The sequence below is a fragment of the Nannobrachium achirus genome (assembly GCF_963921795.1).
Source record: "Nannobrachium achirus genome assembly, chromosome: 10".
NCBI lineage: Eukaryota > Metazoa > Chordata > Actinopteri > Myctophiformes > Myctophidae > Nannobrachium > Nannobrachium achirus.
Genome location: NC_137819.1, coordinates 9,087,964 through 9,110,342, shown reverse-complemented (window position 1 = coordinate 9,110,342; position 22,379 = coordinate 9,087,964). Strand labels below are relative to the sequence as shown.

Below are 22,379 nucleotides of genomic sequence, written 5' to 3'. Positions count from 1 at the left end.
AAACAAAAACAACCCCCTTCCGGCCCTTCAAAATAATAGCGGCGGCCGACGGAGGAAACGACGTGGCGCCGAGGCACCAAGCAACCTTCAGATTAAGAGGCAGTAGATGCGTTAAGGGTAATACTATAAAATTCCTACTAGACAACGCCACCTTTTTCTAGAGGGAAGGTCCTCTTTAACAAGACAATATACCATATTATGCAATGCACAGGTTCGTGTAACCAAGGATGAGCATGGAAATAAGACAAGGAATAATTACAAAAAGGCTCTTTATTGTTTTGCCTTCAGTTCAGTATTCATTTAACATTATAAAAGCAATACACATTTGAATACATTAGAGTCTAAAACCCAACTATAATAAACAACATACAATACCACATATGGGCTGTCGTGACAGAGGAGGAGAAGGAGCACCGGCATGGAATAAGGACATCATTCTTACCATAAACTAAATCACCAGGCCAATATGCCGACACATTTAGATAAGCCATGCCTTTCAGCTCTTGTCCTCCTCAGGCACACCAACCTTACAGCAGCTAGGGGATCCCCTGAATGAAAGTAGCACAGCCCTTTTAAACCCTCTCTGCCAATAAACCCCACCCTTAATTGCAACAAGGAGCACCTGGCTGGTGCTGCCATAGTAACAGGTCTACCTGGTTACATATGCAACACAGACAACAACTCTATGGTTTATTACTGACATAGTTCAATGTTGATAATGAGTGGTGGATTTTCCAAGTAGCTTGCCCATCACTGCTAAGTGCTACTGAGGAGACATCACTCAGACATATCCTGCTACTACTGAGTCACCGTCCGTCCGCTCCGGCAGGTCCTGACCGGGTCTTCCCTGCTCTCATGTTCACCCAGGCTGCTCTGTTGTTGCTTAATTTGGAAGTCCCGGAAGAAGCCTAGGAACCTGCCGGGGTCCTGCAGTGTGTGCTTGCATGCGTGTATGTGTGTGTGCGTGCGTGCGGTGGACGCCACAGTCTGACAGACGGGACCAGAGCAGAGCAGGGGAGAAGGATAATAACTGGGGACCGTTGGTCGAGCATAACGGCTCAAAGCAGCGACGAACCGACCAGCAAACATACCTACCGTCCTAACTGGGATATCTACCATCAACAGACTCCACTGACACCAGTTTAGGAGAGGTAAATGTGTTCCTTTGTTCAGTAACGGCATGTTTCTGGGACCTGACAGGGCGTGTGTGTGTGTGTGTGTGTGTGTGTGTGTGTGTGTGTATACCCCCCCCCCGCCCCTAACCCATACAGGGGGGAGAGAGGAGAGGAGGGGAGAGTCCAAAATGTGCGTTCTGTTCTCCTATTTGTTACCGCAGGCGCAGAAGAATGGAAGAATAGACCATAATATAATGTCCCCCAACAACTGAACTTACTAAAGCCCAGCCGTTGTTTTGTTGTCTGTCTGTAAGTCTGTCACCTCTCAGTTTTCGTGTATGGGCTACCCTGTGTGTGATTGCGTGTAGGCTATAGGCTACTGTTGCTGCATAATTCCTGAAAATAAATCGGCAACGACGTTGGAATTGTAATAATTTGTGTTTTAGTTGAAATGTGATGATGTGTTTTGGGGTTCTGTTTTGGGTTCTGTTCTGTGTCGCAGCGCCCCGCCCCCCCACGTGGAGTGTCTGTTTTGTTGTTTAGTGAAAGAAAGCATCATCATGTCATCATGTCACTCAGTGATCATGATTACAACAATGTTTTATTACCATACACTACTTACTATATCCGTGATGACTTATGTGACTGGGCTGGGGGCATTCATGGATGGAGCTTTTGCTGAACACATTAGTGCTTTTATGCAGGGGTCCCTCCCTCGCCATGCTGGCTTGTGGTGGACATTTTTTGTCACAATTCTATTTTCGGTCACGGACTTACACAATGAGTGGACAAACACATAAAGAGCTAACCCTAGATGACCATTACAGGTCTGTAACTCTGAGGATGTTCACTCTCACAGTTTTGGGGGTCCTTAAAGTGTCCCCTTGCCTTGGACTCCTAACATGCCCTAGTGTGGTTGTAAATCAGTGTCATACTGTACATATTGTGAAGAAAACCTGGAGACTGACATTCAGTAATTGGGTATTATGATGAAAATAAGAACATTATGTAATGATGTGTAAAAACTACATTTGCCACAGAAGACCAAGTCTTGCCACGGACACATGTCCTTGTACGGACATATTATTGACGACCCTTGGTTTTATGTTTGATTGCTGATAATGACTAGAACTGCACTCTGTCGAGGTGCCAACTTGCGCCTTGTGCACAAGTAGGCCATGTATGATGTACGCGGGGGGGCTCTCTCCATTCCGACATGTCGCCACTCCGACAGTGACTTCTTATTGTCGGAGTTGCAACACTTCCATAGGTTAGGGTTAGGGATAGGTTTAGTGTCTGTCGGAAAGGAGACATGTCGGAATTGGGAGATGTACCCTATGTGTGCCAGGCAGCAGAGCGGGCCATGAGGTGCGCATCACCACTGGTGATGCTGGTTAATTCTGGTCTCTGATTGGGCTGCGGGCTTCAAGATGGGCAGACACCTACTGTACATATACGTACATACGCAGCACTTGCTCTGCTGGTGCAAGTAAAATGGTAAATGGTGCATTAATACAGTGTCTTTATCCAAGGCGCTTTACAATGATGTGCATTACATTCACCCATTCACACACACATTCATTACATTCACCCATTCACACACACATTCATTACATTCACCCATTCACCCATTCACACACACATTCACCCATTCACACACACATTCATACACCGATGGCAGAGGAAACCATGCAAGGCACCAACCTGCTCATCGGGAGCAACTAGGGGTTCAGAGTCTTGCTCAAGGACTCTTCCACACTAACTCTGGGGGAGCTCGGGATCGAACTGGGAACCTTTTGGGAACCCTCCGTGTTCTCAGGCGGTTTCTCTACCCCTGAGCCACTGCCGCCCTCAAGTAATGACATTACCTTACTTGCCCTCTGCCACAAAGATGCTGCACCTGTTTTTGACATATGTGATTAAATGTGTAGCGCTCCTGGTACATATGATGCTCCACAGTTCACGGATATGGATATATAAGCTATATAAGCAGGCATATCTGTTCGTCATCTGCGTTCACAAAAAAAATCTCTGTGTCAAATAGGAGGGGTGTTTGGTGTGTTTAATACACACCATAATGTTCTTATTTTCATCATAAGACTCAATTACTGAACTGAACTCAGTCTCCAGGTTTCTTTACAATATGTAAGACACTGATTTACTACAACACTATGGCACATTATGAGTCCACTATAGTGCTGCTAGTGGTTCTCAAATGTTTTATTTGCAAGGATCCCCATAACTCTGAGAGGGTACAAATGGAACCAAATAGACCATGTGGTTCCATGTGTACACTCTTACAGACCTGCTATGGGCATCCAGGGCTCTCCTTATGTGTTTCTGCTAATATTATAGAGCAGGGGTGCCCAGTCTGCCCACACATTTTTGACGTGAAATATACTTTTAAAATGAATAGCTCAATCATCTACCTTTTGGGCACCCCTGTTATAGAGGGTGGTATGTGATGCACATGCAGAAAGTGAATGGCATATCGAGTGGCAAAGTAAGCGGCAAAGTGAGTTTAGCGTTGTTTAACGCCGTTTCTAAAACGGCTAGTTCCATTCCTTGATTCTGATTGTCTGGTTTCCCTTTAATTGTTGTGGTATATGACATATGAGACTGCGTTATTTCTTTCCACAGTGTTCCACAGTGCACCAATTATCTGCACCTGTGTTGTTGGCAAAAAGGCTGGGAACTACTTTCTTGTAGCTGGGAACTACGGTACTTTCCAGTGAATTATTAGTGAAACAGAACAGTTTTAATTGGTACATGTCTATGATTTCTCATGTTGCCATATTGTACATGTTTTAGAAAAGCAATAATCCACACGAGGCATGTGGTTACCTGTGTTTTATAACGACTGAGAGGGTTGGAAACACTCGGCTTCGCCTCATGTCTCACCACGCTTCTTAGCCGTTATAAAATATCAGGCAACCACATATTGTGGCGTATTGCTTCATCAATGCAATCAGATAGGACTTTGCTGTTTGGATGTATGAGCCGTCAAGGCCAGAAAGTATTTTTTTGCCACTCAGCCTGTGTTCCTGCATAACCTCCGGGTATGATGATGATGATATCAGATATCACACGCTTAGCCTCTGTTGTCCTCTCATTTTGTATGTCCGTGGCAAAAAATTGAATTTTGACAAGAATGTCCACCGCAAACCAACATGGTGATGATGACCCCTGCCAAAGAGATGAGCAGGGCACACACTGCAGGCTCTGGCCTTGGAGGGGGTCCCTGAGCGGAGCGCTGCCCAGTGGCTGCAGACTGCAGGCTGCTCCTAATGGTCTGGAGGGGTCAGATACACATGACACGTTTCCCTCCACAGGGAACGATAAAGAATAACTTAACGGCCTGTAACCACCGAACTCTAGTGTGTTTAGACACAGCAGCAGCACATAGACTTGACTTCCTTTTTCTCCAGTTCCAATAAAGATCACGATGTTAGTTAGAAGAAGCCTTTTATCGTGTAACCAGAAACTCACAGCGTTCATGATGTCACAACCTGAAGCTAGAGGCTCAGAGGTAGAGTGGCCGCTCTGGATAGATGGATAGATACCTTTATTATCTCCCAAGGGGGGGGGAATCAGTCGCCCAGAGGCAGCACAGAAGTTTAAGGATAACAAAGTTACAGAGAAGTATGAAAAAGAAGGAAAAGAAAAAGTACTGTTGTGTACAGTCAAAAATAGATGATAGATAGATAGATAGATAGATAGATAGATACCTTTATTATCCCAAGGGGGAAATTCAGTAAGAAAAAAGAGCAAGGCACTATAAAAGAAGAATATATACATAAAGTGTAAAAAAAAACAGTCACAATAAAAGGAGAATATATACATAAAAAGTGTCAAAAAAACCATTCAACGCTCGTAAGTGTCACGTCACAACACAAATAGCAATACTTAAAGCCCAACTTATAAATGCAGTGCCAAACTAAAGTGTTCATAACACTCAATGCTAGTCAGTGCAACACAAGTATCTCACCTCCATGTCAACACAGCAATAGTACTCAATACTACCAACACAACCTAATAGTGCAGCCTGGGCCAAACAGTAAGTGCTAAGTGTCCATTTGTCAGTGCAAATAAAACAAGAATAAAAACAAGAAAGGGAGACACAGCAAGAAATCCTCCCTGGAGAAGTCCTTAGAGGTCTTAGAAGGACTCAAAAGACACTTATAGAATCGGGTCAAAATTCTAATTTTCAAGATCTTTCAAAAATAGCAGATCTACAAGCTCGCAGCGCGGCACTCGGTGCCGCGCTGTGAGCTTGTATATCTGCTATTTTTCAATAGTTAAAGCATAAAATATCGCGTCATAATGTGTTCAGGCCTAAATGGGCTTTTGTTCCAGTTGAGTTAGGTAACAGTTGTCCTAGGTTACAGTTGGCCTTGGCCAAGCGACCGTTGTGTGTCTCGTTGTATTGCTTGCTGTATTGCTTGGGCAAAGGAAGGTTCCCAGTTGGATCCACGGCTCACCCAGAGTTGGTGTCGAAGTGTCCTTGAGCAAGACTCTGAACCCCTAGTTGCTCCCGGTGAGCAGGTGTGATGTGATGTGATGTGATGTAATGCAGCGTGTTAAGCGCTTTGGATAAAGGCTTCCAACTATTATTATTTAAACCAGTGGTTCTCATGTCATGGACCCCCCCAATTATTCGTCCCCTAACCCCCATCTGAAATGTTTTGTGCAAGGGAGCCCGCTTTGTGTTGTTGGAATATTCATAAAATATTCCAATTTTTTTTTCAAGATCTTTTGAAAATGACAAATCTACAAGCTCACCACGCTTTGCATCGCGACATGTTGTGAGTTTGTACTGTACATCGGCTATTTTGAAATAGCCAATATTTAGAGCAGGGCTAGGCAACCTTTGGCACGGGTGCCAACATTGGCACAGGGGAGGGTGATCACTGGCACACTGGCATAAGCTTGAGAGAGAGGTTCTTTCTTGTAGTGAGTCCGCTCACATCTATATACAAATGACATCACTGTACATAATGCTACATTCATTCAAACTCTGAACTCTGATTGGGGAGGGAGTCTGGGAGATCGGTGGGTTGTTGCTCTGTTGGAAATACTTCATTTGGATGTGGTGTCTTAACTCATTTAGTGCCCATGAAATTAACGGATTATAAAGTCCACGATGCCAGTCTCAGGTTGGCATCACCCCCGTTATCTTATTTTGAAGGCCAGAAGTCCACAGCGCAAACACTTCCGGTCTGACGTCATCGCGTCCTGCGCCGGAACCGATCCTTACTCATTTAGTGCCCATGAAATTAACGGATTATAAAGTCCACGATGCCAGTCTCAGGTTGGCATCACCCCCGTTATCTTATTTTGAAGGCCAGAAGTCCACAGCGCAAACACTTCCGGTCTGACGTCATCGCGTCCTGCGCCGGAACCGATCCTTGTCCACGTGGAGTTGTGTAATGGCGGACCGGAGCTTTTATACATGTGTAACATAAGCGAGCATCTGCCTCCATCTTCGCTTCTAAAGTGTAGTTTTGAGATAATGGACATTAAAGATGAGATCGGCCGTCCACTTCAATGTTATGGGATGACTATTTTGTGCTCGTGGAGCCGTGATGATGACAAATCAGCGACGGATTTCTGCTCCGGACCTCCGGCCATTGTACTCGGTAATGTAACCGCCGTTACAGTAATATATTACTTTTCACGAGTATACTCGGGATTGGCACTCCGGGTACTCGAGTACTTTTCACAAGTCTTCGCGGGATTGGCACTATATGAGTTAATTGAATGTAATGTTGATATGGCACAGGGTTAGGGTCTATCAAGAAAATTAAAACATGGCACTTCATTTGAAAAAGGTAACTAACCCCTGGTATAGAGTATAGGTTTAAAGTGCTCATGTATTCTAGTCGCTTCTTTTGTGCTTGTTTTCCCCTAGACCTGGTTGCTTGTTTCTCTCACAAAATCTGGCAACACAGATGCTCGCCCAGGTTCCCGGGTTCTAAGGCTCAGGGCCTGTGACACCTGTTGTCACCCTGTCTCTCTCTACAATTCTCTAGGAAGAAATACCTTCATGGTATGTTTTAAGTCAGTGGTGTCCAAAGTGCAGCCCGGGGGCCAAATGCAGCCCGAGGACACATTTTATACGGCCTGTGGTTTCATTCCTAAATTGTATTCAAGGTTCAAGGGTTCAAGGTTGTACTTAAATTGTTACGTCTTTTGTACAGGTACATAAGAGTAAAACTTGTTTATGTTTGGCATCCTTCAGACAATGCAGTGGTAAATCTAAAATAACAGCAAACAATATAATAACTGCAAACCACAACTAAAAAAATATAACAAAAAGGGTAATAATAATAAGGCGTAGAAAGATGAGAACAGAAAGAGTGCAAAAGGCAAAAGAGCAACGAGAAAAGAAAAGAGCATCCTCACATGTGCATAAAATTTGGCATATTCTATACGCCAACAGCATATTTTTTCCAGTAGTTGCTACTGTACTGTACTTAACGTTTTTGTAAACATCTTCACAGTATGTTCTATGTGCAACAGGTTAGTATTCAACTTCACAGTATACATGTATGTACAGTAGGTGCAATTCAACATCACAGTATCTCTTTATGTGAAGTAGGTTCACAAGGAGGGGGGTTTAGCGATTCCTTTTGCCCTGGATCTTTCTCGTTCTTAACAGTTCGTTAATGAGCCTGATTGTTCGTGGAAAGAAGCTTTTTTGCAGTCTGTTGCTAGTAGCTTTGAGACTGCGTAGACGTTTTCCATGCGGTAACATCTTAAACAGACTGTGTTTAGGATGGTGAAGATCTTTGATGATTCCACAGGCTTTGCTGACACAGCGTTCGTCGTACAAGCCTTTTGTATTATCAACGGCCTGCCAGCAACATCAAACATGAATATTTTCCCAGATTATAATTTGTCAGGATTCCTTGTTCCCTGTTGTCTCATTCTGAAGGGGTCAAAGAAAGGCTATTTTATTGTATTTTGTACCTTGCACGTCTGGTTACATTTGGTAATGTGAAATAAGGCTTTAAGGAGTTATTTGTGTTTTCTTTTCAGAGCATACACCTGACAAAAGACCATTGATATTAAATATGAACCCTCTAAGGCCCGCATTAAGAAATACTTGAAATAAAAAATTGAAAAAAATCAGATGGTGTTGTAGGAGTCCTATTAAGAGGAAAATGTAATGTTTTTTTCAAAAAAATGTTTTTGTAAGATTTTATAGCCATAAATCAAAAATCATAAATCATGCTCTAATTTACATATGGGGGATATTTTTCACAATAATAACATATGTACATGTTCTAGACATTCTAATGATCACCAAAAAAAATAGTACAGGCATTTTACTTATGTTTTTGTGAGGTATAGCTTCCATGAAAAAGTGAGATGTTGTTCGTCAAAACTCTGGAATTTCAGCGGGTGTGGCGGGTGTGAATGGCAGCCCCTGTGGGGGGTATTTATATGCAAATATTGTGGCCAATGGCATTGTAATACTAAACAATAGAATCCAATGGTGGTGTTTAGGTGGTAGGGGGAGCTAAAATAAAATGATTTAAACCTTTTTTTGGATAAAATACAAACGTTGTAATATTACAACCGTGGGCCTTAGAGGGTTAAATGCGATGCATATCTATGTGACTTTGATATGGTCCGTCCAAAAGTACATTATGTCAGGAAATGTAATCGGCCCTTGGGTTTTTTAATATTCTTTATTGTTTCCCACTTTGAAAAAAGTTTGGACACCCCTGTTTTAAGTAGTTTTTTCATGAATCCTCCATGGCCGGTGGGGTCCAGTGAAAGCCTGCAGCGATGGGACCAGCTGGACCTGACTCACCTTTTTGTGCTTTTCCCTGCCTGGCACATGGTGGTGCTCTGTTGGTGTCACTTCGGTCCAGGTTTCGTGTGAGCTGAGGCAATTAAAAGTAGAACTACAGAATCACTCCCAATCCTCCGTTGTAATCTGAAGACTCACCTCTTCAGACTCCATCTCAGCCTGTAGCACTTACCATAGCAGTTGACCATAGCCTTGATGACCTTGCAGTTTTATGCAAAGGCTAAAATGTAATATAGATAGATATACTACAATTTACGATTTAGGCATTTAGCAGAAGCTCTTATTTACAATAAGCAGGGTGTTACATTAATATGGTCAACAACAATACAACAAATGCATAATGAATATCAATCTAGAAAACAATGACGAAGGTAGACCAAGTACCTATTCAGTATAAACCTTTTTGTAAAACTTAAAAATGCTAATATCTAGCTTTCATGTATGGTCATCGAGGGTAGGCGAGTGCAACAGTAAGTGCTATGGGTTTAGGTGGAGTCTTAAGAGGTGAGTCTTCAGACCACGTTGGAAGCTAAGGAGTGAGTCTGTTTTTCTCAGTGCAACAGGGAGTTTATTCCACAGTTTGGGGGGCCAGGAGGGAGAAGAGTCTAGGACGAGTGGATTTTTAGCGAAGGATCTGTCGGCATCCCTGTGTTAGCTGATCTGAGTGCTGCACGATTGTAAGGGTTTCATTTGTACACTCTGAGTCACAGACCTGTAAGGGTCCATTTGGTTCCAGACCTGTAAATAGCTTACAGTACAGTGGGCCCATGGCAGGGCAGCAGCTAAAGCCCATGCAGCCATGGCCCGATATAGACCCTGAGATCACATAGCAGGCTTTAGCAGACAGAAATACAGCACGGTCGCACTGAAGATGACGCGTGTGTGTGTGTGTGTGTGTGTGTGTGTGTGTGTGTGTGTGTGTGTGTGTGTGTGTGTGTGTGTGTGTGTGTGTGTGTGTGTGTGTGTGTGTGTGTGTGTGTGTGTGTGTGTGTGTGTGTGTGTGTGTGTGTGTGTGTGTGTGTGTGTGTGCGCGGCGTGCGTGCGTGCGTGCGTGCGTGCGTGCGTGCGTGCGTGCGTCTCAGCTGTTGCTCGGTGACTCAGCTGTCTGTATGGCAGACCATGTCCCATGATGCACCAGCACCTGTCTGGGACAAGCACAATGTTCACAGTGAAAAAAACCTCTGTGTTCAATTTAACATTGAGGGCTCTATTTTGATTGTCTTAAAGTTATACTATGTAACTTTTTTTATAAAACATATCTTAAAATTGTCCTAACTATTAAATCGCTAAAGTTTTAGAACCCCCACTCCGTTAATTTCAGCCTCAAAAGCCTTTTCTTTATATATTTTCTACTTAGCCTTGACAGGGGCGGGATTTCGCGGCAAAATGACGTAATCTGCATCATCTGTATACGTTGTGTATATGTTGGCCAATCACATCGAAGATCATACACACATGATACACTACCGGCCAATTACAGTGCATCTTGCGTCTTTTCAGGAAATAGCTTGCTTCAACAGCTTTGTTTACGCTGGTCTAGAAGTCTGGCATGTAACTCCCCAACCGCTGCTCGTAGAGGCACACGAGAGACCACGATGGATGTGTCTCGGCGATGCGAGGCGGACGCGGTGGTCTGAAAGCCTGGTCCGCGGCGAAAAACGGCCGAAAAAAGCAGACACGACCGCGGTTTGCTATACTGCTACAGACCAGTCTGTTGTTCTGCTTTATTTTATATATATCACTGCATTGTCTGTAAGGATGCCGAACAAAAATACGTTTTACTCTTATGTACCTGTACAAAAGACATAACAATAAAGTACAACCTTGAACCTTGAACCTTGAAGTCGGAACTCTCAGACGAAAAGGTCTGTGGTCAGAGACAGTATGGACAGGCCTTTGAGTTAAGGCATAAGAGCTGGTACTTAAAGGGGAAGACCACCCATTTTCAATATTAAAATATGTCATTAATATACCTTAGAGGAGTTGTGTGGAAATAGAAAAAAAGTTCCCCCCCTTCTGTGTTGCCTAGAACCGGAGGATTGATTTTGGAGTTTGTATTGTAAAGTACAATGTGTGATGTCATCAAGTTGTACTTTACAATACAAACCCCCAAATCAATCCTCCAGTTCTAGGCAACACAGAAGGGGGGGAACTTTTTTTCCTATTTTCCACACAACTCCTCTAAGGTATACTACCAGTAAGACTCCCTAATCGGGAGATCTCCACAAATAGGGCAAAAATTAGTTTTTCCAAAATCTTCCTGATCCATGTTGATGACATGAGTGTAGACATGCTGTGTGTGATTTTCGTGATTTTAGGGCAAAATCTGTAGGAGCAGTGTCCAAAAATGTGTTTTTAAAAATCGGCCTGAAGGTGGCGCTATATGGGACATATTCATGGTGATGGGATGAGTGTAGACATACTGTGTAGCGATTTGCGTGATTTTAGGGCAAAAACTGTAGGAGCAGTGTCCAAAAATGTGTTTTAAAAATCGGCCTCATGGTGGCTCATGGTGGCTCTCCCGGACCTTCCTAGCCCGAGTTACGGCATTTTATGTGAGCTGCAGTGGAGGGGGTCCTCCACTGGGGGCGGCACCACTTTTGCATCCGTTCTGGAGCACCAGGAGTCGGTGGTCCCCGGGAATTCCCCGTGAGCAGCCCCGTTGGGGTGGTCATTTGGTCATTTTTGCACATTTGGTCATTTTTTACATCTGGGGGTCCCCCAGGGACCTGGGGGTCCCTGGAGCTCCGGGGGTCCTTGGAGGTTGTAGTTTGGCAGCCAAGGAGCGTGTGTGCAAAATCGGGGCAACGGTTGCGGAGATATGAGCAGGGCAATAGTGTGACGTGTGAGGTGTGACAGACAGACAGACGGACAGACAGACTGACTCACTCACAGTTTGTGCAGGTTTTGATAGTAAGTGCGACCTACGGTCGCAATTACACAGTTCAATATTGAAAATGGGTGGTCTTCCCCTTTAAGGGCGGATTCACACTGCAATCCGTTTGATTAGAACTGATTCTCAAAACGGTTGCTGGTTCACGCTGGCCAGCATTCACATTGGCAAAGATTCTCCCTCCCTGGAGACCACTAGCACTATACATCCTGATCCTATAGGTGGCGGTATGCACATAGTGCCTCGCCAGTGAATACAGACGTCATCAACTATGCGACGTTACTGATTCTGGTCGCCAAGAAATTCAGGCACGAAAGTTGATGTAACAATCCAATGCGCCTCTTCATGTTTCCGACGCGCGACAGCGCAGTGTGGAACCATAGAGTTATAGTGTGGATACAGTGTTGCAGTGGTCTTGGGTCGTGCGCCCCCCGACGACCCAAACCTTTTCTGAGCCGGGGTCTCGCACCCCCCCAAGTTCACACCTCGACAACTGTTTAACAAAGAAACAAGCCTATTTGCATATCAATAGACCTGTATAGTAGGTGTCGAGTGACGTTCGCTGATCTACAAGCTCACAATGCATCCGCGACGCGTTGTGAGCTTGTAGATCTGCTATTTTCCAGGCGCAGAAACTTGCAGAATGATGAGTCCAGCAGCACAGCGCACGTTATTATTTGTATTATTTAACAATCATCGTAGCCTACAATTGAAACGCTTTCACAAGCCACAGTGTGGCTTAATATTCACATTAAGGGTAACAAGCACGTCAAGCAGGCACAGCAGTGCACACCGATAACACCGTTAAAACAAATAAAACTTCTCCGCTAGGCCAACTCTGCCCCGTCCCAAGCAGCGCGCAGTAGAGATGAGACATTTGCGAACGATTCGGCTCTCTTGAACGGCTCTTTTAAATGAACGATGGGATCCAGTCCGCAGTCGCGGGACACAGAGCAATGAGTCAGTGTCGAGAACGGTATCAGAAAAAACGGATGGGGGAGGCACAGCTCATGGACGAGAGCTAGCAGTTTAGACATGTCATGGACACAGGCAGCGAAACACAAACAGCATTTGGATTACAAAAACACTGGAACAATTCAGAAGCACTTAATTAGAAAATGTAACTAGTAGCTGTGTATGTTAATCTGACATTAGTAGGCTAGATTGTTTACTTCTTGGACTTGGACATGCGTTTGTGCTGTGGCAGGTTATTTAATATGGGATTTTGACAGCTTGCTTCTTCCTCTTAACGGAGCACCGTCCCGGCTCCGAATGTTTTAACGGAGCGGTGGTTCTGGCCGTTCCGTCTCACTTTCACCCCTGCCAGTGCGCTGGTGCGAGACAATAAATAACTGTTCGCCAATTGCTACTTCTCTCAATTGGAAGTACATGACACCAGTCCAGCGCACCGCAGTAGTAGGCTAACTGGTGATATAAAAATATATACATTTTCGACTCCTCGACTCAAACAATTGGCGTCGATTCGCGGGGCTTAAAATGACGCAGAAGACAGCCCTACAAGCAAGCAATCTCTCTGTTAGACCAGGCCATGTCGACAACTGTTACCCAGTGTTTATTTGTGGCGACGCCTGACTCGTCGACTTTATATGAGGTCACGTTCCGTTTTTGTGGACGGTTGCTTCACACTGCAGCTCACCGGTCTCGAGGACGCACAATACAGTCTCGAGACTACCTCTTGAGGTGGTTTCGAGGCTATCCGTTTCTGAGGAAAACCGCAGGCTTCACACTGTCAAAACATCTGCCAAGTAGCCTTGAGAACGGTCCCGAGACCGCAGTGTGAATCCGCCCTCAGACAATCAAAATAGAGCCCTTGAGAATCAAATAAACCTGTGCTGTTCCTATTTCACTGTATCTCACCTCTGCTGAGGTGTGTGTGTGTGTGTGTGTGTGTGTGTGTGTGTGTGTGTGTGTGTGTGTGTGTGTGTGTGTGTGTGTGTGTGTGTGTGTGTGTGTGTGTGTGTGTGTGTGTGTGTGTGTGTGTGTGTGTGTGTGTGTGTGTGTGTGTGTGTGTGTGTGTGCGTGCGTTTGCGTGCGTGTGCACGTGTGTGTGTGAGAGAGTTCTCCTGTGTCCTGGTTTCACACTTGGAGCAGAACTTAGTGTATCAGGTTCTATTAACAACCTGAACCCTATACGTAAATGCCCGGGGTCCCCCAGGGTTCTATATTAGGCCCAGTTTTATATAGCTGATCTACTGTACAAGCTTGTTGGTGACGACGCGTGTTGGCTATTTCCTTGCGGTTACGCCGGCGCTTAACAACAGTGGTGGAAAAAGTAAGTTATGTGTGCACAATTAATGTCTGATTTCTGTTCTCAACCTGGGGGTCCCCAGGGGGGGTCCCCAAATTATTTCGGGGGGTCTCCAGATGTTTAGCCTATGGGTTAACATTGTTTTCTCACTTAACAGTAAACAGAACAACATTCTGTGTAAGTGTATGCAGGGTATCTATCTACACATTTCTAAAGTGACAATTGAAGGACTTTTAAGCCGTTTTTAATACCTCTGGTTAAACGATGGCAAAATTGTCAAATATTAGGTTGAAATTGCAAGGCGTTGTGAGCATGTAGATCTGCCTTTTTCACAATGGAACAGATGGAGTCAAACTAAAGGTAATGCCAACTCCAAGTGCTTGTCAGGGTGGGGGGTCCCCAGTTGATATGATTATTTTGGGGGTCGCTGCCAGAAAAGGTTGAGAACCACTGTTGTAGAGAAGGTCATGCTGCAAATGTCTTCAGGGACGTAGTGGAGACTGGACATTACCGTATCTCTTCTCTCCCAAGTCTTTGTAAGACGTAGTAGAGACTAGGGGTGGGACGATACGTGATATTATCGTTTATCGTGATAAAAAACACTCATGATAATCGTATTGTGGAGATTTAATTTAATCGTGACATCGTCCTCCGTCATGCACTGGGATCAATTCACCTTTTATTTGCTGAGCTGCATATCCGGTACCACTTAAACCTTCTATAATTTGTAAAAGGTACTTATAATACACATACTTGATGCAGTCTTTTTTTTCACTCTCTATCAAATATCTTTGCCAAAAAAATGCCGATCGACAAGCTCTCAACGCGTCACAACGTGACACGTTGACAGCTTGTAGATCTGCCATTTTTTGGCAAATGTTCCGCCCCAGGATAATGGATTTTGATTAGGGATGGAGCCCTAAACAAGGGTAGCCAGATAACCCGATAACACAGTGTTTCTCAAATGGGGGTACGTGTACCCCTAGGGGTACGCGAAGGTACTGAAGGGGGTACTCAAGAAAATTACCCCAAAAAGAAGAATAGAGGTATAAATCATGCTAATATTGTTCATAGTTAAATAATTGACTACAATTGAATGAGGAGGGTAAAACAACATGTACTGTTATGTTTAATGATGACAAATGGAGAAACTTGATATGACCCTGAGTTGCTAACCCAAATGACATGGTACCAGGCAACTGGGATGGCTTTTAAAGTTGAAGTTATTGACATGAAAACCGTTTGATTTTATATTCTTTGGGCTTAATATATAGCGTCATATATTTATGTATACTATAATTGCAGTTTTATAAGCAAAATGTTGTTGCCGGGTAAAGGGGGTAATTGGATTCAGAAATCAGGGAAAGGGGTACTCAAGCCAAAAAATATTGAGAAATACTGCAGAGCAGGGGTTTTCAAACTGTCTTGACTCAGGGCACCCCGGCAAATAACTTTTTCATCCACGGCACCCCTGAATTACACTCTTAAGTATTAGAATCCTATATCATATATTACACTAGGTAAATATGTACATCTTTCCACCTGAGAATACGGCAGGCTATGTCACGGAGAAATATCTGTTTCCATCAGAACTGACTGAAATAAACTTTATACTGTACTTGAAGTTTTAACCCCAGCATCCCTATTCAGGGTTCACCAAAATGAATAAATAAAAAAAATGTGTGATAACGTTGGGATGCGTTGTGAGCTTGTAGATCTGCTATTTTTGGTGAAAAAAGTTGGTGAAGAGAGTTGGGGTAGATCAGGGGAAGGCAAACTTTATGATCAAAAGAGGATTTTTTTTTTTTTTTTTTTGCCAAAAACGTATTAAAAATATGTTTGGAGCCACAACAAGATGTTTGCTTTATATATTCATTTGTGTTTTTTCTGGTCTTTCAATATTACTTTTTTACTGTTATTTATTTGTATTGTTTGCTAACTTCTCAAAGCAGATCAAGTACAATAAGCCAGCATGTGTTGGTGGTGAAAGCAAACAACATATCCAAGCATTCATATATTCTGTATTTTCCTTCAATAATGAGTTTCTTATTTTTATCTGGTCTCTAGGCAACAATTGTTTTGTGAGAATCTCAGATCATTGTTTCTCAAATGGGGGTACGTGTCGTACCCCTAGGGGTACGCGAAGGCACTACTCACGAAAATTAACCCAAAAAGAAGAATAGAGGTATAAATCATGCTAATATTGTTCATAGTTAAATAATTGACAACAATTGAATGAGGAGGGTAAAAAACATGTACTGTTATCTTTAATGATGACACATGGAGAAACTTGATATGAGCCTGAGTAGCTAACCCAAATGACATGGTACCAGGCAACTGGGATGGCTTTTAAAAAAGAAGTTATTGACATGAAAACCGTTTGATTTTATATTCTTTGGATGGGGGGCTTAATATATAGCGTCATATACCACTATTTATGTATACTATAATTGCAGTTTTATACATATTATTTTGTTGCCGGGTAAAGGGGGTACTTGGATTCAGAAATCAGGTAAAGGGGGTACTCAAGCCAAAAAAGATTGAGAAACACTGCGATAACAGATGTATTGAGTACCTGGTATCAATAAGCTTTGGGCTTATCAAGCTTTTTATCGAGCATAGCGGCCCATGGCGTCATGTTTAAACAGAGAAGAGGTCATCAAGAAATGATTACAATACTAATTCATAATATAAAGCCATTTAATGAATGACTGTTTTGATGATATTTAATGATAATATTTGTTACTTTTGTCAATTGTCATGTTCATAGATGGTGGTCAGCCACAAACTCACAGTCACAACAACTGGCCAATGAAAAAAATATACCATTTATGTTCTGAATTTGTCGTCTCACATCTTTCCACAAAATATTAGAAAACGCTCAATAGTGGGCTGGATAAAAGCCCGGCTCAATAAGCAGGATCGATAAGGTGCTCATTATCAATACAAATTTGCGAGCTCCATCCCTAATTTTGATTATCGTGATAATATCGTAAATCGTTGATTTCTTTTGTCACACTAATCGTGATATGAAATATTCATATCCTCCCATCCCTAGTAGAGACTGGATATTACCGTATCTCTCTCCCAAGTCTTTGTAAGACGCTCCAGGAAAGAAACACTTGACGTGAGCCTGAAAACATTGAGTTTGGCCTGAATCTTAAAAAAAAAAAAACCTGAAGGTTGTAGAGTCTACTGGGACTGCAGACCTCCATCCACTGAAAGGCAGCCAAAAACGACTCAGGTAAAAATATAGTTTCTTTTGAATTGAAATGACTCAAGTGGAGTCATCAAATGAGTCATCCAGATTATTACTCGAGTGAAGGTCTTTGCACACTGCTGTGTTTTTCGGGCCGAATATCGGGGTGAATTTCGGAGCGCGTAAATAAAAAAATCAACCTCACAATCACGTTTGCACACTGCCGCCTGTTTCATATTTATTTTCGGACCAAGGTTGATTTTTTGATTTTTTTCCGATTATCGCAAGTGTTGCCACTGGGTCCTTTGCTCTCTCTCTCTCCCCTCTCTCTTCTTGCCCTTAAAAATGCTTTCGAGGATTTCGGCTTTACAAAACGCAACCAGAAAACGCAGTGCAGTGTGCAACCAGCTTAAGAGTAGAGCTTTATACCGGTATATTTATGCAGAGGAGAACGTCTTTCTCTCTCTCTGTCTGTCTGTCTCTGTCTCTGTCTGTCTCTTTCTCTTCCTCTCTCTCCCTCTCTCTGCGCTCCGTGTGCGTAAAGTGAACGCGTCTTCATTTGGCACAGGGCGCAGGCAGAGAGAGGAGATATTATATCATAGCCTATCTGTAATATTATATCCCGTCCGTGCCCTACGTGGCACTTTCCCCTTTGTCTGTGAGCCTGCCTGCTGCAACAGTGAACCGTATGCTGTTGTAGCGAATCGAAACCACCGTTTTTGTTGGGGATTCGCATGTGTTTCTTTGATTCGCAAAAGAATACGGATGCGTCTTCACACATGCCCAAACGATGCACATTTTCCGACAATACGCTACAGGATTCGCTTTAATCGCAATAAAACGTGCCTGTGTGAATGTGGCCTAAGTAAGTGAAAAAAGTGTGTGTGTGTGTGTGTGTGTGTGTGTGTGTGTGTGTGTGTGTGTGTGTGTGTGTGTGTGTGTGTGTGTGTGTGTGTGTGTGTGTGTGTGTGTGTGTGTGTGTGTGTGTGTGTGTGTGTGTGTGTGTGTGTGTGCGTGCGTGCGTGCGTGCGTGCGTGCGTGCGTGTCAGCAGGATGACATCACTGGCTGCAGACAGAGCAGGGTGTTTGTGCTAACATATGATACGGTCAGGCTTCAGTGATAACAGCAGCTCAGATGGCTCATCAGAGGAGATCCATATACTCTTAACTCTTATAGTGCCAATCCCGAACTAGTTCGGGACAGTTTGGACCGTATTAACGTCCAGGGTGCCTTTTTAATTTTCGAGCCGGGCCGCCGGCCGTCATCTGTTTACACGGCCCGCGAGAGCGTCGCGCCGCCGATATTTGCCATCCACTCCAATGCAATCCAGGATCTTTAGAGCTCATTTTCTCTGTTCCATCTAGTGGTGATTCTGGGCACTGTAAGGGTTAACATGTCTGCTCCGGTCTTCTTCATAGACGGTGGGAACCGTCACGTGACCCGTTGGTTTCTGTCAGAGCCAAAATGAAGCTTTTTTTTTGCCCTCATATGGGTGTCCGCCATCATTGTTTTAATGGTACCCAAGGAATGCTATTGGCTGCCAACAGTCAAGCCCCGAACTGAGCTCATGCTTCTGTCAGTGCATGAGGAGTTGAGGTGGTCGCTTCTTATCACCTGGCAGGAGTTTTCCCAGGGGCATAGTTCTGCCGATTTAAAATGACTCCAATAGGGAATTAAAACTTCCTATGATTGGTTTTCCCCCCCGGCCGATCGCAAAAAGAATTGTGCTCCATTGGATCCCATTCATTTTCCCCTTTCGTTTTCTAACCTTAATTAACATTTTCATGAATACTGTATGGTTCCTATCGCTAGTTAAAAATTGCCTTTCAATCACCATCATATTCGTTTTGTCGAAATGTGGTCCAATTTATTTTATAATAAATTATAAAGTTGCTGGGGGGCGTGGCCAACTAAACTGATACCAGCCGGCTGTGTTCTTCTTCGTGTGCTGTATTTCGGGAGGCTCCGACCACATTCTCCCATGTATCCCTGCGGTTGCACGTGACCGTTGGCAGCCAATAGCATCTCTGATGCCTTTACAATTCTATGATGGCCACACCCATTCTAAGGGGTAGAAAGGGCCATTTGCGCTGCATAGAAACCAATGGCTTCGCATCGTCCATATTTTTCTACAGTCTATGAGTTTTCCCAGTTGGACGTTGCGCGTGGAAGGAACACGTTATTCCAACCAGTTCAAGTTCATAAAGTATAGTATAACTAAATGCATTTGAAATGAAATACAAATTTTCCTTTTTTTTATTCCAATGTAAAAATAGCAAAAATAGCAGACCACAAAGAGCTTGTATAGGTCGTCTCACAGCTAGAAGGGTTTGATTCCCGCTGGGGACGCTGTGGGCGCTGGGGGCGCGGAAAGGAACTGGTTGGAGTTGTTCCTTCCACACGCTACGTCCAACTGGGAAAACTCCCCCCTGTCAGGTGATAAGAAGCGGCCTGCTCACTCCTCATGCACTGAAGGAAACATGAGCTCAGTTTGGGGCTCTCCCCAGGTTGGCAGAGGGAGAGCAGAGCCCAGGATTACAGCTTGGGGTGAAAAAATGGGTTATAAAAATCCTAGGATAAAAATGTAGGAGAAGATCCCAGGCTATTATGGGTGTAACGATACATTTTAACAGTGATATGATACACATCACGATACATGGTTGACCATACGATACATGGACGATATTGGTTCATTCATGGCAATTCGATACGATACGATTCAATGATATAAAATCGATATAGTAACTATTTAGCGAAGAAATTAAATCTGTGTAATATGTGTAAACAATCTATTATTATGGAAGTAAACGCTGTGATTCTCTAGCAAATACATGGACATTATATTTCAACACATAAGGACAAACATGAACACAGAGATTACACACATTTATCGATAGATAAAGTAGCTATATGGAATGGAAAGGTAATTAGACCCCTCTTTTTTCATTTCCCTCTTAAAATTGCTAAATACAAGGCACAAATAACTTTTCGATTCGATACCGATTACCGCATTTTTAAAACGATATGATACGATACAAAGCCAAAACGGTACGATATTTTGCTTTTGCAAACGATATAGTAGATCATTGCAAATTTAAGTCAGTTTTTTCGCTTCAGTTACTTTATCGTTAGAGTAGACCCCTACTGAGGCTATAGTAACTCTAGTGACTGTCCTGGTCCAGGTGGTTGCCATGGATACCATGCTGATGGAGCGGTTGGAGCAGGCGGTGGTGCGTCTGGAGCAGGTGTCCTTCAAGATGCAGATGAGCAACGGACTGAGCAACGGAGACGGCTGTGTCAACGGCATGGACGGAGGTGAACCACTTCAACCATTATTTGATGTTCTAGCTATTAAACGATAGCATGATCTACAAGCTCACGGTGCCGCGCTGCGAGCTTGTAGATCTCTCAGAGTTCCAAAATGCATGAAGCAGGGTTTCTCAAAGTGGGGTGCTGTGCCACCCCAGGGCAGTGGTCCTCAACCTTTTCAGGCCGCGACCTCCCAAATAATCATACTTTAACTGGGGACCTCCTCCACTCTGACGAGCACTAAGAGTTGAGGCGTTACATTTTGTATAACACGGTTCTATTGTAAAAAAAAAGTAGATCTACATGCTCACAACGCCTCGCGTTTCGAGGCGCTGAGAACCACTGCTCCAGGGTGCCGTGATGCCAGTCCAGGGATGCCTCAGAATTATTTTGATATTTGGAATTCATCAATATCACTTCACTATGCTTAGTAAAAACAGGCATGGTTAGCACTGCACTTGATGAGTTCTTTTTACGTCTACGGCAAAAAATTGCAGATCTACAAGCTCACAACGCGTCACAGCGTCATGTAAGATTAAAAAAAGAAGTCAAACCCCTGTCATACAGTAACAGCTAGGATGTGTTTGTCCCCAGCTCTGGCCCAGGGTGTGGAGGCCTTTGACCTGTTACTGAGGGGTCCTGTGTCAGAGTACCTGGAGAAGAGCCGCGCTCTGGGAGACGACGTAGCAGCACATGTAAGTATGATGTGTGTGTGCGCGTGTGTGTGCGACAAAAGTCCACTCGTCCTAGAGAATTCACCCTCCTGGCCCCCAAACTGTGGAATAAACTCCCTGTTGCACTTAGAACTACAGACTCACTCCCTAGCTTCCACCATGGACTGAAGACTCACCTCTTCAGACTCCACCGACAGTTAATGAGCCACTCAAAACACCCCAAAAGCCGCAAAAATCACGTGCACGCGAATGGAGAGGGGCGCATTCGAGAGAGCTGGCAGAGAGCGCTGATTAGGCTGGCCATGGCTCTGCCTAAAATGACTATACATGAAAGCTAGATAATTATTTTTGTTCATAAACATATAAAGCTTTTTTACTGATTAGGTGCTCGGTCTATACAGTACCTACGTTATTTTTCTCTAGATTGATATTTCTATGCATTTGATGTATTGATGTATTACCTTGCTTATTGTATGTTGCTTTGGCTTAAGAGTGTCTGCTAAATGCCTAAATTGTAAATTGTGCGTGTGGCCGTGGCCGTGTGTAAGCGTGTCGTCTAAATCAGTGTTTCTCAAATGGGGGTACGTGTACCCCAAGGGGTACGCGGAGGTACTACAGGGGGTACTTGAGAGAACATGGAAAATGGAAACATTTATTTTATGTTACTGTTATGTTTAATGATAAAACATTGACAAATGTATGTGAACGTGCTGCTCTGTATACGTAGCTTTAAACCAAATTAAGTACAAAATGTTACTGTTACTGAATAGGAAACAGGCTACTTACTTTTATTTTCAACATTATTGACGTAAAAACTGGACTTTTGATGTCAGTATTTTCTAGTCAAAATGTTGTCGATTAGAGCAGTGTTTCTCAAACTACCAAATTTCAAGGTATCCCCTTAACTCTGACAGTGTACAAATGGAACCAAATGAACCCTAACGGGTTCATTTGGTTCCATTTGTACACTGTCAGAGTTACAGACTTGTATGGGTCACTGGATTAAAGGGGGTACTTAGATTCAGCAATCAGGAAAAGGGGGTACTGAAGCCCAAAAAGTTTTAGAACCACTGGTCTAAATCCACATGATGATCCTG

At 43.6% G+C, this 22,379-nt stretch overlaps 1 protein-coding gene across 1 annotated transcript in view; it reads left to right on the top strand.

Annotated features, from left to right (window-relative positions):
* Positions 1 to 970: 970 nt before the first annotated feature.
* cap2 (cyclase associated actin cytoskeleton regulatory protein 2) overlaps positions 971 to 22,379 on the top strand; it is an 82,804-nt gene continuing 61,395 nt past the window's right edge. The window contains exons 1-3 of the mRNA XM_080735828.1: positions 971 to 1,151; positions 20,482 to 20,614; positions 21,203 to 21,303. Of these exons, the coding sequence (XP_080591954.1) occupies positions 20,491 to 20,614; positions 21,203 to 21,303 (225 nt within the window). The 5' untranslated portion in view covers positions 971 to 1,151; positions 20,482 to 20,490. The remainder of the gene's footprint in view (positions 1,152 to 20,481; positions 20,615 to 21,202; positions 21,304 to 22,379) is intronic.